This window comes from Cucumis sativus, unplaced genomic scaffold (genome assembly GCF_000004075.3).
Source record: "Cucumis sativus cultivar 9930 unplaced genomic scaffold, Cucumber_9930_V3 scaffold104, whole genome shotgun sequence".
Taxonomy (NCBI): Eukaryota; Viridiplantae; Streptophyta; class Magnoliopsida; order Cucurbitales; family Cucurbitaceae; genus Cucumis; species Cucumis sativus.
In genome coordinates this window covers 71,841-83,631 of record NW_022279512.1, presented here as the reverse complement: position 1 = coordinate 83,631, position 11,791 = coordinate 71,841, and the positions used below count along the sequence as shown (strand labels likewise).

At 38.5% G+C, this 11,791-nt stretch overlaps 1 protein-coding gene across 1 annotated transcript; it reads left to right on the top strand.

Annotated features, from left to right (window-relative positions):
- Positions 1 to 8,634: 8,634 nt before the first annotated feature.
- LOC116405439 lies at positions 8,635 to 11,791 on the top strand. The gene has a single exon (XM_031889452.1). It carries the CDS (start codon positions 8,700 to 8,702, stop codon positions 11,700 to 11,702), a length of 3,003 nt encoding a protein of 1,000 aa, XP_031745312.1. The 5' UTR covers positions 8,635 to 8,699; the 3' UTR covers positions 11,703 to 11,791.

The window sequence follows — 11,791 nt, the reverse complement described above, 5'->3', positions numbered from 1 at the left end:
TTTCGAATAAATGTATTTCGTGGAATTGAACTTTATATATTGATGAATATTGTGCATACAACCTCTAGTATTTACTCCTTTGATGCTTTCTCTCGAATACAAGTTAAAACTTATAACTTTTTGATCTTCGATCTTTAGGATATTGTAGTTGCAAGTTGATTTGAACTTCGATCTTATGGAATCCAAGGAAAGTTTAATCTTCCAACTTTCAGAAGTTGTTGATCTCCAGGTTGATATGAACTTTGACGTCTTGAGAGCTTGTAGAAGTTTGAATCTTCAATTCTTCAGTACTTCAGAGGTTCAATTCTTTATTCAACCAAAGACCCCTTTTAAAATGAATGGCAATGGTCTCTATTTATAGAGAAATTTCATGGGCTTTAGGTGAACTTGGGCTCATTTGCTTGCTAGACTTGGACTTGGGCCCATTTGATTGTTGGGCTTGGACTTGAGCCCATTTGTGAGTTGAGTTTGAACTTGGGCCCATCTGCTTATTCGACTTGGGCTTGAGCCCATTTTTTCTGTTGGATATGAATTGAGTTGGGTTGAGTAAACTTAATTATCCAAACTCAAACAAAAGTATAATCATCATCATATTTATTGTGATGATGTGGCGTAATTTAATTGGTCAAAATTTCTTGCTCAACAAATGTCTCCTTTTAGAGATTTGTGCACGTTTATATGATGGGTGAATCTTGAAAACGATAAGCTGAAATAAGTGAATTTGTTCTTGGATTTGGTTCTAGTTAATATGTCAATTTAATCATACTATGCATTTGGACATAAGTGTGATTAAAATGTTATACGAAGTTTGGTCAATTTATATGGTGGAGCACACCAAGCTTGATCGAAGACAAAAATGGAGATGGAGATCCGATCGGCTGTAACACATCGAAGACGAAAATAGAGATGGAGATCCGATCGGTTGCGACACATCGAAGACGAAAATGGAGATGGAGATCTGATCGACTGCAACACACCGAAGACAAAAATGTAAATATAGATCCAATCGACTGCGGCACATCAAAGACAGAAATGGAGATGGAGATTCGACCGACGGCAGCACATGAAAGACCGAGATGGAGATGAAGATCCACATATCGAAGATGGAGATGGAGATCCGATCGGCTGCAACACATCGAAGATGGAGATCCAATTGACTGCGACACATCGAAGACGAAAATGGAGATGGAGATTCGACCAACTGGAGCACATGGAAGACGAAGATGGAGATGAAGATTCGTACATCGAAGATGGAGATGGAGATTTTGATGACTGCGACACGTCGAAGATGCAGATGGTGACGACTGCGGCACATCAAAGATGATGACGACCGCATCGAAGATGCAGATGATGATGGCTGCGACACATCAGAGATGCAGATGATGATGACTGTAACACATGGAGATGGAGATTCTGATGGCTGCGACACATCGAAAATGTAGATGGTGACGGCTGCGACACATCGAAGATAATGACGGCCACATCGAAGATGCAGATGATGACAACTGCAACACATCAAAGATGCAGATGGTGATGACTGCAATACATGGAGATGAAGATTCTAACGGCTGCGACACGTCGAAGATTCTGATGGTGACAGCCACATCGAAGATACAGATGATGACGCCTGCAACACATTGAAGATGCAGATGATGACGGTTGCAACACATCAGAGATGCAGATGATGATGACTGCAACACATGCAGATGGAGATTCTGACGATTGCGACACGTCGAAGATGCAGATGGTAATGGTTGCGACACGTCGAAGATGCAGATGGTGACAACAGCGACATATCGAAGATGCAGATGATGTCGGCAGTGACACATCAGAGATGTAGATGATGACGGTTGCAACACATCGAGGATGCAGATGATAACGACTGCAACACCTAGGAGATGAAAATGATGATCTTCTCGTCTGCAACACGTGGAAGAAGATGATGATGAATCCTTTTGGCTACAGCACGTGGGAGAAGATGAAGATGAAGATGAATCCTTTTGACTATAACACGTGGGAGAAGATGAAAATGAATCCTCTCGGTTGTAATACGTGGGAGAAGAGGAATCCTCTCGGCTGCAACACATGGAAAAGATGAAGATGAATCCTCTCGGCTGCAACACATGGAGAAGATGAAGATAAATCCTTCCGACTGCAACACATGGAGAAGGTGAAGATGAATCCTCTCGGCTGCAACACATGGAGAAGGTGAAGATAAAGATCCTTTCAGCTGCAACACTTGAGAGAAGATGAAGATGAATATCTTTTCAGCTGCAACACTTGCGAGAAAAGGTAGAGCTCGCTACTTTGACTTTGCCCCATTTGTCCCATTTCTTTTCTGTTGTAACTGTTCATGAATTTCATTTTCTATTGAGATTACATCATCACGATGAAGCATAATTTTTTTTTTCGTGCGACTGAACTTAAAGTAATCTTTAAGCTGCCTACGTATCCTTTTTATAACACAGAGATCAAGTCATAACGTAGTTCAATTGAGTTGTTTTTTTTTTTTTTTTTTTGTTATTCACCTTTTAAGCTCTTGTGGACTAAGAGCATCATGCAATTTAGGCTCTTGCGATAAGGAGCTTTACACATTTAACAAATATTTTCGTAAAAAATTTGTTCACCTTCTTCATTTGTAGAATTGGTGAATATAATAATTTTTGGCTTCACGATCAAGGGACCTTCTGTGTTTATGTCAACAAATAACTTCCTCTTCATGCGTGATGAGACACAACTGCGTATCTTCTCGCCATTATTTTCTTCATGAAGTGATTTTACCTTCAAAGTTTTCATCTCTTTTTCATGTTGATCACTTGTCATTTTAGTCTATCAAAAACAGATGTTGAAGGTTGATATTTCTTTGATGTGGAGATACTTAGCCTTTTGAAAGCTAAAGTTTGAGTGGAAGTAGATGTTAAACATTGGTTTTCTTCTTCTTTCATGGTCATACTCAATCTTTGAAAAATTGAAGATTGAGTAATTGAAGGCTTGATACGATCAAAGACAAAAGTCCTTTGCTTAATTTCATTTGAATTGTCGATTTCTTCAGAAGATGCATAATTGTTGTCGACTTCTGTTATACTGACAACATGACATGCAAGGACTTCTAATACTTTCTTTGGATGATCATCAAGGAAGCTTCTTGGGAGAAATTCTTTCAAAGTTATCGACCGTCGATGTCGGATGAAGTCCTCGTCTTTTCCTTTGATAGGCTTAGACTTCCACATCTTATTTCTTTTCTCATTTTTACGAGAGTTGCTTCCTTTTCCATGCTTCTGATGGAAGTGCGACTTCGTTTGTACGAAAATTGATTGTCTCCCCTTTTTACGAGTCATGACTATCCATCCTTCGCAATCATCTTCAATAGGCTTTTCTTTGTTTTGAGATTTCTTTGTCACGATCCTTTGTTGGAATCGAACATGTACAGGTTCAAAAGTCCCAAACTGGACCAAGTTTTTCCATTAATCATAAAGGTGTGTTGATGGCGGAACACTTGAAGTCATCTCAATTGCAACATGATTTGTCTGAGCTACTTCATCCATATCTAACTCGATCTTCTTTTCACGAGCCAACTTTATAATCAGCTCCTTCAACACGAAACACTTTCCAACAGGATGACTAATGACCCGATGGTACTTGCAGTAGTTAGGATCATCTACTTTCTCTGCTTGTTTCGGTCGTTTGCATTCTGGCAGTTGAATAAGTTGCTTCTCTAACAGCTGCTCTAACATGTCTGCAACATCAGAGTCAGGAAATGGATAAAAATTTTCTTGTCTTTCTTTAAGGGCGTCGCTTTTCCTCTCTATCATGCTTTCCTTCAAATTTTGTTTCTTTTCTTTTAGAGAAAGATTTCAAAGGGGTTGCATGAACAACCATAGACTCATTTATGACACTATCTGTAATCTTTTTAGTGTCATCAATTTAATTCTTGTCACTCCTCATTTTTTGAACCAAAAAATCTTTTGCTCCTCTACGAGTGATACTTAGTTCCATATCATGGGCACGAGTCGCCAACTCTTCAAACGTGCGTGGTTTTATCCCCTGCAAAATATAGAGAAGTTCCCAATGCATGCCTTGGGTGCACATCTCGACTACAGACATTTCTATGAGCTTGTCTTTGCAATCCAGGCTTAGAGCTCTCCATCGGTTTATGTAGTTGATGACTGGCTCCCTCTTTCGCTATTTGCTATTTGTCAACTCCATCATGCTGACGATACGCTGGGTGCTGTAAAAGCGATTGAGAAAGTCCCCCTCAAGTTACTCCCAACTATCAATGGATTCATGTTCCAGGTCGATGTACCATTTGAAGGCGTTTCCTTTCAGAGTTCGAACGAACTGCTTTATCAACAAATCTCCTCTCGTACTAGGAGTTTCACATGTTTCAATGAAGTGAGCAACGTGTTGTCTTGGGTTACCCTTTCCATCAAACTGTTGGAACTTGGGTGGTTGGTATCCATTCGGCATTATGAGATTGTCGATCCTCTTCGTATATGGTTTGGAATATAGAGAGAGAGTTTGAGCAAGTCCATCATATTGAGTTTTGATGGAGTTTGCAATCATCTCCTGCAATTGCTGAATAGATATTGATGCAATTGAGGTTGAATTTTGTGGTTGACTTTCTTGCATAATTGTCTTCCTTTTGTCAGTATTTTTGATAGTATGTGTAGGACTTGATTCAGCATCATGACGTTCGATGTGATTCTTGAGAGATGCAATCTCATTATCCTTTTCTTCAACGACCTTCATGAGCCTGTTGATCTTCTTTTTAAGCTCAGTCATTATGTCTTCACTTGTATCCACGTCAGTCACCATAATCGACATGATATTTGGATGAGGCATCTTCTCATTCGAGCGTTCACAGGAGGAAATTTGTTCGTCAATCACAGGATTTTCTTCGACTATAATTCCACCTTTTGGTGGCTTGGACAGTTGCTCCCAAATGTTCTTTGCGGCCTCAAAGGATGACATTTCCTCAGATGATTGAGTCTCCCTTGAGCGGCTGTGAGTATTTGGCTGCTTGCCGATGTCATTTGTTCGTCAATCGACATGATTTCTTTAGATGTTCTTTAAAAGAGAAAGAGATGAAAGGTAGAGATTGTCTCACTGGACGTGTCAAACTGTTCACACGAGATTTTGAAGAAATGTATTTCGTGGAGTTGAACTTTATATATTAAAGAATATTGTGAATACAACCTCTAGTATTTACTCTTTTGATGTTTTTTCTCGAATATAAGTTAAAACTTAGAACTTTTTGATTTTCGATCTTCAGGATGTTGTAGTTGCACGTTGATTTGAACTTCGATCTTCTGGAATCCAAGAAAAGTTTAATTTTCCAAGTCTTCAATCTTTCAGAAGTTGTTGATCTCGAAGTTGATACAAACTTGCACGTCTTGAGAGCTTGTAGAAGTTTGAATCTTCAATTCTTCAGAGCTTCAATTCTTCTTTCAACCAAAGACCCCTTTTAAAATGAATGACAGTGGTCTCTATTTATAGACATTTCATGGGCTTTAGGTGAAATTGGGGTCATTTGCTTATTGGGCTTGGATTTGAGCCCATTTGCGAGATGAGTTTGGACTTGGGCCCATTTGATTCTTGGACTTGGGCTTGAGCCCATTTGTTTTGTTGGATCTGAATTGGGTTGGGTTGAGTAACTTAATTATCCAAACTCAAACAAAAGTATAATCATCATTATTTACTGTGATGATGTGACGTAATTTAATTGGTCAAAATTTCTTGCTCAACACTCACATTTTTGTATTGTTTTCCATTCTAAAATAATTCATCTATGATTTATAGAGATTTATCTCTTACATAATTTAAAGCATAGTATTAGAATAATGTTGAAAATCATTTTATCTATTTGTTAAACTTGTTAATAATCCTATATGAAATTTTCAAAAAATTGATATTTTATATATTGAATATATGTAAAAAAGAATAGAAAAAAACTGTTGTTCGCACGAGATTTCCGGAGAAATTTAATTCGTGGACTTGAACTTGGGTTGATGTTGTATTTTTGTTGATTTGATGCGATGCGGTTCAATCTCTAGAATTTGATCCTCTGATTCTCTCTCAACTGTATGTCTACGCTTGATTTGGAGGAAGCGGAGCACGTGATGTTCTTGAAGTTTGTTGAACGTCTACGCTTGATTTGGAGAAGCGGAGCACGTGATGTTCTTGAAGTTTGTTGAACGTCTACGCTTGATTTGGAGAAGCGGAGCACGTGATGTTCTTGAAGTTTGTTGAACGTCTACGCTTGATTTGGAGAAGCGGAGCACGTGATGTTCTTCAAGTTGGTTGAATGCTTACGCTTGATTTGAGGAAGCGGAGCACGTGATGTTCTTGAAGTTGGAGTCTTGGAAGAAAGTTTGTATCTTCAAAACAGCTTCAATCTTCGAGGGTGGTCAACTTCAGAAGTTAGGGAGTCTTCTAGCTTTTGGAAGAATTCTCTCTGGATCTTCTAGAGTCAAAATTTTCCAACCCCTGCAAATGAGGAGAATTCCTCTATTTATAGAGTTCACTGGTGGGCTTTATGGGTTTGAATTTGGTTGGTCCATGGACCAGACCCATGGGCTCAACCATATGGACTTAGGTTATATTTAGTCTTTGGGCTCAATTAAGCTTATTTTTTTTGGCTTAATTGAACTAAAATGATTAACTTAATCCAACGATTAATATGAAAACATGTGGCATTATTAGAATGACCGATTTATTTATTTTAACTCTTTAATTTGGGGCATGTGTCAATTTTAATTAGTCCCAAATTTAATTATTTGTACTTTTCATCATTAACTTAATAAATGATGTGGCAACTTGTGATTGGTCTCAAAATTTCTTATTCAACAAATGCCCCCTTTTCGAGATTTATGCACGTATATGGGTGAATGAATCTCGGAAAAGATAAATTTGAAGTCAAAGTACGAGCCTTTCTTTTTTTACTCAATTCAGCATATCAAATTAATCAAACTATGAATTTAGTACGTGAGTTTGATTTAAATTTAAAATAAGGGTTGGAATATGGCCAAACCTTAAAAAAAATTCAAAGTTTTATTTCCCACTTAATTTTATTTGAGGGGAAAAAAAAAAAAAAATTAATATGATGATGATTTTTTTTTAAAGTAAAATTTGGAATATAACCAAAATTTTAATTTTGAAATAAGGATAAGGTTTCTACCGTACCTTAATTTGTCTTGGGGATGCATAAGAATTTGGAATGACCAATTTTAATTTGAGATAAAAAAATCAGGTCCTCAATCTTAGGTAAAGTTGGATTTATGGCTCCGATTTAAATTCATGATAAAAAAGAGGTCATATATGCAAGTTAATTTAACTTGAATTTTGAAATTGAGAATATTTATATATATATATGTATATATTTTTAAAAATGTTGAAATTTTTAAATATTTTAAATATCTCAATAAAAGTTTAACTTGAGATTTATCCAAAAAAAGAAATAATTTAAAATAAAATAAGATAATTGGATTATCTTTTCTTTATATATATATATTTTTTAAAAATCATTCCTATTCCTTTTAGGAATTGGATTTTTTTTTTTTAAAAAAAAAAATAATTAAATATCATTCCTAATCCTTTTAGGAATTGGATTTGTTGGGCTTATAAATAGACTCATACCCTACTCACTTATACCTCATCCAACGCTTATTCCTCATCAAATCGGCAGAAAGGTATAGAAAACTTTTCTTCTCCCTTTCTCTTTTTTTTTTTTCTCTTTTTTTTTTGTGTGTGTGTGTTTGTTTTTTTTTTTTTTTCTAGGGATGATCGGGCTTCTGCCGTCAGATCTATCGCCCTAGTAGGAGAGATCGACTCTGTCATCGTCGGACTTCGATCTTCGTTTGCAGAAATGACTTTGTTGAGCTTCTTCTAGGGACGATCGGGCTTTTGCCGTCAGATCTATCGCCCTAGTTGGAGAGATCGACTCTGTCATCGTCGGGCTTCAATCTTCGTTTGCAGAAATGACTTTGTTGAGCTTCTTCTAGGGACGATCGGGCTTTTGCCGTCAGATCTATCGCCCTAGTAGGAGAGATCGACTCTGTCATCGTTGGGCTTCGATCTTCGTTTGCAGAAATGACTTTGTTGAGCTTCTTCTAGGGACGATCGGGCTTTTGCCGTCAGATCTATCGCCCTAGTTGGAGAGATCGACTCTGTCATCGTCGGGCTTCAATCTTCGTTTGCAGAAATGACTTTGTTGAGCTTCTTCTAGGGACGATCGGGCTTTTGCCGTCAGATCTATCGCCCTAGTTGGAGAGATCGACTCTGTCATCGTCGGGCTTCAATCTTCGTTTGCAGAAATGACTTTGTTGAGCTTCTTCTAGGGACGATCGGGCTTTTGCCGTCAGATCTATCGCCCTAGTAGGAGAGATCGACTCTGTCATCGTCGGGCTTCAATCTTCGTTTGCAGAAATGACTTTGTTGAGCTTCTTCTAGGGACGATCGGGCTTTTGCCGTCAGATCTATCGCCCTAGTAGGAGAAATCGACTCTGTCATCGTCGGGCTTCAATCTTCATTTGCTTTTTCTTCCCCCCCTTTTTCTTCTTTCTTTCTTTCTTTCTTTCTTTTTTTTTTTTTTTGTTTTGTTTTTTTTTTTTTTTTTTGGTTTTGGTTTTTTTTTTTTTTTTTTTTTTTTTTCTTCTTCTTATTATTATTATTATTATTTTGCAGGAACTCTTCTTTTCATCATGGTGCACTTCACTGAGTATTCTGACTCGACCAAAAGGTGTTTAATTATCCTGAAGGACGTAGATCAATCTTTAGAGGAAGGGATCATTCTTCCTGTGAGAGAGGGGACATATGAGAATATTATGGACTCTCAAATACCCGAGGACAATTTTATCTTTTTGCCTAAATGGTCCAAGGAACGGTTTGTAAATCCAAATTCATCTTTAAAATCTTGGTTTCTGGAGTCTTCGATTCACAACAAGCCTCCAAATGAGGATCCAGAATCAACGTTGGGTCGTCGAATTATAAACGACCCAAAAATTCGTTGGGGAAATGTGCTCAAGGTACATGGAGAATTTTACTATCTTCCTCATTATTGGGAGTGGTTAGAGCTCGTTGTTGCTAGAAATACGGCAGTACTCAAGCGAGCCTCCCTATTTAATGCTGTGATGGCTTCCCTATATACATATGATCGCAACAGTGACATTGATCGGGCTTTCTGCGAGGCATGGTGTCCTTCAACAAACACTCTTCACACCTCAGCTGGTGAGATGTCCATCTCCTTATGGGACTTATGGATACTAGGAGGACTCTCGATTAAAGGTAGATTTTATGAAGAAAGCATTCCTTGCCACCAAGACTTAATAGGATCACCTGATGTATGTCCAAGAAGTTGTGAGCATTTATTTGCAGCCTATTACCGCATTGTTTCTCAACGCATGGATCACTCTCAAATCACTGTAAGTGAATGGATCTCTTTTTGGGTTACACGATCTGAGGTAAAGTATTCGAAACCGCCTCCTCGAAAGCCTAAAAAGACTTCTCGCCCTCGCTCAACTCATAATCCAGATGGAATTCCCATCAGACGTCCTGACTGGTCTAAAGCTGAACTCAAAGTGTTCCTTGACTTAAGCGTCACTGATGATCATAGGGACAAAACCTATCTAGCGGCATTTCTCTCTTGTTGGCTATGTGTGTTTGTGTTCCCTGATAAGCAACTTTCCCTTCGTCCGGAGGTTTTTAAGGTTGCTAGCCTCATGGCGGAAGGCTACACATTTAGCCTTGCCGTCCCTGTTTTAGCTAATATTTATAGTGGCCTACGCCAAGTTCATGATTCTACTTCATCACTTGGTTATTCAAATGCCTGTTTTCCTCTTCACTATGTCCATGGGTGGCTTGCTCTTTACTTCAACACTCATTATAAAGCCCCTAGGAGTCTTAGGGGTCCTCGCATGGTTGAATTTTCTGGTGAAGGTGGGGCCAAATATTATACTAATCTTGAGGCTCGAACACATATCCACAAGGGAAAGTATGTGTCATGGCATGCGTGTCTTCCAACAAAGAATAAGGACGAACTCTTAACGGATGATGGAGAGTTAATTAGTTGGAATGCTTCATTTTTCATAAGCATTCGCTCTTGTTTTCTATCTTCGCAATGTGGATCCTCCACAGTTATTGAGCCTTATAGTCCTTGTCGCTTTAGCCGACAATTTGGATTTTATCAAGACGTGCCATATGACTTAGGTGAAGAAATTCCCGAAGCCAATTTTTTTAACGTACGATATTGTTGGATGATTTGTATTCGCGAGAATACACTTTCCCAAGTATATCTTCCTGTGTCTGCCCCTAATCCAGACACACATGTTACCTCTCATTATAAGGTCTGGTGGCTTGCAAAACACGGTGATTACCTCCAAGAAGGAGTACAACATTTGATAGATCGTCCTACTCCCCCTCACATCAAATCCAAAACCACAAAAAAGATTGAACATAATTTTGGTAGTGGAAATCAGAAGATATGCTCCGATGAAACTGATGAACGACTTGTGGAGAAAATTGAGGGAGGGACAAAACGCTTGGTGGATAATTTGTCTCTTTCTACACGATTTAAACATCTTATTAAAGGTGGTATTGACAATGTGGGTAAGGACAACCGCTTATCGATAGCTACCAAGCATCCTTCTAAACGTATTGAGGACAGTCAAAGCAGCAATGATGATCGCCATTGGAAGAGACCCAAGAAGCCCAACAAACAGTCGATCGATGATGAAGAGTCTCCTATTCGGGTCCCTGATGCTGCACAATTCTTCGATGTCCCTTCCCCCATGGTTTCTTTTCGTCTCCCTTTTTATTTATTTATTTATTGTATTTTCTCTCCTTTACTCCTCTTATTTCTTGTTGTTAATATTATTTTGCAGTCTTCTTTAGGTGATCACGACCTACACATCGAAGATACCCTAGAGTCGATGCCGAATCTAGAAGACTGTAACGTTGTACTTTCTTATAATGGGAACTCTAAGGAACCTATAGGCGCAAATATTGTGTCTGCTTGTCCTCCTGTGATCAAGGGACCTCCTCAAAAAGTGGAAGGCACGGAGCCTATTACAGTTTCTGAGATTTCTCATTTTTGTGCTGACAGCTTAATTTCTGACCTCCGACGACAGGCTGCCATAACCTTATGGGAAAACCTACGACAGAAGATCATTCGTACCCCTTTTGAACGACTGAGTAGTCTTGAACCAGAAATGCATAAGATCTTTGATGCGATTGCGACTAGCGGCAGCGACAACCTTATTGTTTTGAGGGAGCTTGTGAATGGTTACTTCCAAGGTGTCGAGAACCATAATCAAATACATTCCTCATTTCTACTCCAATCAACTAAGGATGTTCAGCTAACGGAGGCAAAAGGTTTTGTGAAGACTCTGCGAGTTGATGAGAATCGTATATTGGCAGAGACCAACACTGCTAAACGTCGTCTTACACGACTGTCCGCCAAGGAGGCTAAACTAGAGGCAAAACTAAAGATGGTGCGGGCTGAGTCTGCTAAACTTTCTGGAATAATTTTTAAGAACGACCTGGAGCTGAAGCAGAAGCAACATGAGATTTCGAAGACTTGTGAGGAAATTGACAAACTCGAATGTGCCCCGATCGTTGGAGATATTGATGCTAAAATGCTATCAACACTTCGTGAATCTTTAGAAAGCACACTAGAGGAGCTGAAGAACTTTAAATGGACTCCATGATTCTCTGCTTTCTCTTATTTATCTACTTATGCCTTTTTAATTTTTTTTTTTGCTAGAAGTTTATAATAATAAAAAAAAATTTATTCTTT